The sequence below is a fragment of the Notothenia coriiceps genome, unplaced genomic scaffold, assembly GCF_000735185.1.
Source record: "Notothenia coriiceps isolate Sejong01 unplaced genomic scaffold, NC01 NC01_scaffold00036940, whole genome shotgun sequence".
In the NCBI taxonomy this organism is placed as follows: Eukaryota; Metazoa; Chordata; class Actinopteri; order Perciformes; family Nototheniidae; genus Notothenia; species Notothenia coriiceps.
The window spans coordinates 89,525-95,456 of NW_011369641.1; the positions used below are offsets into that span (position 1 = coordinate 89,525).

At 40.5% G+C, this 5,932-nt stretch overlaps 1 protein-coding gene across 1 annotated transcript in view; it reads right to left on the reverse strand.

Annotated features, from left to right (window-relative positions):
• Window positions 1-5,396, reverse strand: part of LOC104964256 (neurabin-1) — a gene marked incomplete at its 5' end in the record, with an annotated part of 36,918 nt that extends 31,522 nt beyond the window's left edge. The window contains 2 exons of the mRNA XM_010792997.1: window positions 1,162-1,266; window positions 5,276-5,396. Coding sequence (XP_010791299.1) covers window positions 1,162-1,266; window positions 5,276-5,396 — 226 coding nt within the window. The remainder of the gene's footprint in view (window positions 1-1,161; window positions 1,267-5,275) is intronic.
• Between the last annotated feature and the right edge of the window lie 536 nt (window positions 5,397-5,932).

Below are 5,932 nucleotides of genomic sequence, written 5' to 3' on the forward strand. Positions count from 1 at the left end.
ACACACACATACTCTCTCTCTAACACACACACACACACACTATCTATCTTTCAAAGCACACTGAGGATTTTAATTTACTCAACAGCTGTCTTAACATGTGGAGTGTAGATATAGATGGATGGCTCAATTAATTAGACAAATTGAAGCATGACATTGTAAACAAAGCTTTCTTGTTATGCAAACAGGTTGAAACAGCACAGAGTGAAGAGAGGATTCAGAGAAGAGGACAGGGGATACTCGATAGCAGATGATGGTGAGAAAACACAAATACAACAGTAAACCATATTAAGAGAGAAAAAATGACAAGAGCAAGCAATTAGTTAGAGAAAGTAAGAGATGGCAGGATTACAATATTGCCAAGGACAGCACTTGCTTTCCAAATTGAAGACTTCCTGCCATGCTGTCTGCTCCCCACCGCTCTAAATGCACCCCTGCCAAATCTGCTCAAGTGTCAAACACACCAGACTTGTGTCACATATTGTGTTCTCACATCTTCCAGTATCTCAGATATGGTAATGGCTCTAAGGGGCTTGCCAAACAAAATCCCATCTTTAAGCATGGCTGCTTAAACGGCTGTTTTGCACCGTGACAGCAGGAAGAGCAGCGTTCACAATTGAACCGTGCAGCGATACTGAAAAGTGAAGAGTGTTCTCACTGATCACTGCTCTGTTAAAAAAGGACATTTTCAGAGGCTTCAGTTTGTTAGTGAGTGATGCTGTCTGGTAGCGTACGATGGTACGTCTGGTTTCTGGTGCTGATAGCTGCTTGACACACTTCTATAATCTCATGATAATCCAAAGGTCCTCATCAGGCGGGGAAAACATACAAATCTTAAGTGTTTACGATAAAAAGAAAAAACATTACTGAATTAAGCATAAGCACTGAATTTGATCTTATTTTATATTAAAAGGTTCAAGTTATGGTGGAGTACCGTGATCAAATTGACCGTGATCAAATGTCACTCTTTCAATAGTAAAAGAGGCATCACTCTGTCTATACTCTTTATATAAAGTCCATTTTCAATTTCTACTTGTTTCATATCAAACAAGTAGCAGAGTTGTGTTTGCAGTTTAATAAAATATAGGATCATAAGACTTCATAGTGGACTCAGAATTAGGTGTAAGTGCATTTAGTTTATGGTTGTGTGTTTGTGGGTCGTACCTGACCACTCCGGATGTGTTCCTGAGGACGGAGGCAGCGAAGCTCTGGGTGACGCCCACCAGGCTGGTCCCATCCACCTCCACGATCTGGTCGTTCACCTTGATCCTGACACAAAGAAAAACGTTGTCAACAATCTTTAGAGCAAGTGTTACTGTCTTCAATTTAATTTATGTATACATGTAAACTGAAAGATTACATAATGGCTTCTGCATCAAAGTGACTACAAGAGAAACAAGGGCCAGGCCTTTCGTGCGTATTCTCATTATTTTCAACAGTGACAGACTTTCTTGCGGTCTCAGATTTCCACTGGGAAAGCTCCAGATGATTGCCTAACCAAGAGACAGAAGAGATGAGGCTCAAAACAAAGTAGGATGGCTAACAAGGACATGAAGGCCAACTAGCCTTTTGCCCTGAGCCACAGACACAGACAGGGTTTCTGCTCTGGACACGATCAGAGGTCAGGTCAGTGCTCTATATGAAGGGACATTTCCTGATGATCCAGTATTCAGGACAGGAGAATACAGAACAAAAAAATTAGACGTCCTTCAATTTAAAACCTCTTGAAAATCTGCATAAAAGCCAGACCAATAAGGGTTCTGAATAATGTTTTTTACTAATGAATAAAACAAAAACTCGCTCTCATTATCAACATAACAGCCTATTGTTCTCATTCTTAACTGCTTAAAGGCAGAACACATTTATAATTTATTCTAAAACAAAACACTCTGATCTTCACTTTAGAGTTCCTGACATTTAATATTGTTCTTATCGTCCTCTTCATGAAATAAAAGGCTCCTCAACTCAGCATAGCTACTCTGGAGACTGAAAGTGATGTAACTATTTAATGAGTTGTATCCAGGTATTTACCACAGAAATCCCTTAGCATGAACCATAATACAATTGTGTAATACATTGAAACAAGGGCACTACAGAATTTGGTGCAAATGTCTATTAATGCTAGAATCTGAGCACTACTCCCCATCGAGAGCCTCTTAACTCAATTTAGCTTAATTTGAAACAACGATTGAAGGGCTCGTAGGCCGAATATAAAAAAAGGTTACATTTATTAGCAGCATTTATTGTTAAACTGTGGTAATGAAGTGATTCAGAATGACACTTTCATTAAAGTGAGGGACTGGCAATAGACATTAGATTAGTTGAAGGGTGCAGAAGAGGCTGAGATATCATTTGGGTTATTCTCCCAATTTACAGTTTCTTTCTGTAAATTACAAAATTAATTTTGCTGCAAAGTCAAGATCCAAATCAAACAATGTCCTCCGACAGTTGCATCAACCACTGCAGTGACCAGAGCTCCTTTCTCAGCCTGTCACAACATCCAGTCGTTGCAGAGCAGGATTCAATTTGACCGTGATGCCCAAACACATCAAGCAGAGTCGTCATGTGGATGTATGGAGAGACACGTCAGACCGACAGGACGACACAGAGCGAGGTGGTTGTCTGACAGTCAGCAGCTCACACTCTTTCCTCATCTTCTTAGCATCTAACGTCTCAATTTTGCTTTAGGTGACCGAGGCTGAGGGACATACAGCTGCTGCGCGAAGGTACTAGGAAAACATGTAAATTGACAACTAAGGAAGATTCACACAAGTATACCAACACACATACACACCGTCATCTCATAACCCCCATCTCACCCAGGTACATACACACCTAGGGTCATCTGCACCAGACAATACAGTGAGTCACACAGCCAAGCCCATCTATCTGTCTGCCCGTGAGTGTGTCTGCCCCCGTGTGTGTGTGTGTGTGTGTGTGTGTGTGTGTGTGTGTGTGTGTGTGTGTGTGTGTGTGTGTGTGTGTGTGTGTGTGTGTGTGTCAGCGTCAGACAATCCTGGCATGTCAGTGTGTGTGTGTGTGTGTGTGTGTGTGTGTGTGTGTGTGTGTGTGCGTCAGACCATTAAGTCCGACTCAGCAAGAGCAAAAGAGCCCTATAGCTGGAAAGGTTAATGATAAAAGGAAATTACATTCTGTGTGTGTGAGTGACATAGCACTAAGAAGGACAATGACTGTGCACAAGTATCAAGTTATTATTACAGACATCTTCTCTCATGTGTTTATTTTCTAATTTGGTTCTCTGTTATATCATGTTTCAACAATGCATTACACAGACAAAACATTTTGAAAAAAAGTAAAGAGGATTTATTCCATTTCCCACTCTGTTTGCTTAAAGGTCAGCTGCAAATGGGATCAAAGTTGAACTGGCTGAACTGTAAATGGAGTTTTAACAGAAGCTGAATAGTGAACTGCAATGAGAGCAACACTTCAACACCTACAATGGTAGGATATTAGCGTGTGATACGTAGTGTTTCACACATTTTGGACAGTGGCTAATGTCATCATATACATTTAAATGTATCACCGAGTGGATAAAAGAACACAATTATTTTTCAAAGAAAACAGCCCAACTGTACAAAGCACATGTTTGGTCTCATCTAACTATCTAGTGGAAAAACTAATGGCCTGTATTTCATGAAACTGGAAGCGTGGAGCAAACATTTTGGAGTAGATCCAAGACATCAGGTGCATACATTAATTATGTTTCAAACACTGCATATGTGCTGTATTTATGTGTTGTCAGAATAATTGTTCAAATTAGTTTCAAACTAGGAAGAATTCACACAGATGTTTCTGCGCCATTCTATTTTAACAAAAGTCTTTTGACAAGGATTGTTGAGAGTATTGATCCAAGCTGAATATGTGGTTGTGACACATAGAGGGACAAGACACCCAACAAAGATATCCAGCTGAAATCAAACAAGAAACAACACAGATGTATTGTATCGTTTAGTTTACCAGGACACCCCTAAATCTATTTTTTCAAAATGTAATGTCAGTCATCTTTAGAACATTGCTGCTAGCCTGGCTGAAAATGTAGGTAAATCATTTCTCATCTCTTATGATTACGTAAGAGTTTTTACAGCAAAAGCATTGGATATACTGTAAACAACTGAGAACACTTACACTTAAGACTGTGTTTAATTTCATATATTAGAGAAAGGATTACATCTTAAGCTCAAAATCTAATTGAACCTGAGTTTAGCAGTCTTCTGATCTTTTCAACTTTTCTTAGAACAACTTTCTCACTTTGGAACAAGCTGTTTTTTTCCCCTCACTCAATACTCTTCTCCCCTTTTACTCTGCTCCCTACATTTGAACTAATCTCACTGTCATGTGTTGCCGTGGCTGCAACATGAAAGAAAATTAATCCTTGAAGGAAACACACCAACAAAAAACTGCACTAGGGTTCCCAGTGTGTATGCAGAGCTTAGAGTACTAACTGTTCTCATACTGCACAGAATGGACGGGCCTATCACTGTTTGAATCTGTTTACAAGGATACTCAAACCAACCACACACCCACACACACACACACACACACACACACACACACACACACACACACACACACACACACACACACACACACACACACACACACACACACTCTAATAGGTAGAAGCTGGTGGTTTCAGAGGCAGAAAAGCCCAGCTTGCCTGCTGGGAAGCTGTCATCTCCTCCTCTACCGCTGACTGAGTGCTTAGTCTGCACTGTTCACGCTTTATAATGAACAAAAACACACACAGTTTCTCCATGACAACAGCAACACACACACAAACACATCATCTAGGGACATAGATGGAGACACGCCAAATATGGCAGACTTCACAACACTCTGTTCTACAGCCTTTTGCAAACTTACACAGAAAAAAAGAAATATAAGACTCAAATGTAATGTTTTTGCCCCACAATACACACAAATTCCCACATACACAGATTTAGTCCTGTGTGAGAATTCATGGTCCACACTGTGTCTCTCTCAGTGGAGCTAATCCGAACCCCTGCTGCTAAATCTGACAGGGACTGAGTGTGACTGTGTGACTGGGTTTGTGTGTGAGAGTCAGAGAGGGTGGTGGCGGGTACAAAACTGAAACAAAATTGCTGGTTATTAATTACTTTTTCGAATTTGTGTACAATAAGTGATGGGTTCACCTTTGGTAACACACTGAGCATTCATCTATCTAATCTGCTTTAATGTGTCTCCCTACAAATGGCTCAGAAATATGTGTGACATCCAATAGGAAAGCAGATCTCACCTGCTGTCCGTCTCAGCAGCTCCGCCCTCGATGACGGTCTTGACGAAGATGCCCAGTTTCTCCAGGCCTGCGTCAGCGCCGACACCCATCCCGATGATGCTGATCCCCAGACCGTCTTCATCTGAAAAGCATACATCACAGAGTTAGAGTGTGTATGTCTGTGACTCTTTAAAGGTCCCCTATTATACTGTTTTTCATCAATATATTATAGGTCTCAGATATATACAAAACATGTCTCTGAAGTGTTTGGCTCGAAATACTAAACAGATCACCCATTGTAGCATCCCATAATCCCCTCTGTTTCAGCCCTGTCTCAAAAGTTCTGATTCTCTGTCTGTTACTTTAGAGGAAAATAAGGAGCTACTCCCAACTGCCCCTCTGAGAGATATTTGGTTAAAAAACTGCTCTAGGATGAGATTAAGGTAATAAGGTGAGCGGGTGTTACCTTGGTTGGTGATTGGCTATTGGTTAGACAACCCAAAAAAACATTATGACATCATAAAGTGGCCGAAATCTGATCAGCTCATTTCAGACAGGTTTTTATATAAATGGATCAGGACAGAAAGTGAGCAAATCTTTTTGCCTGAAACTTCAGAATCTCTTTACACAGAGGGGACACATGTTGATGTATAAAAGACATGAAAAAGTGGATTTTGC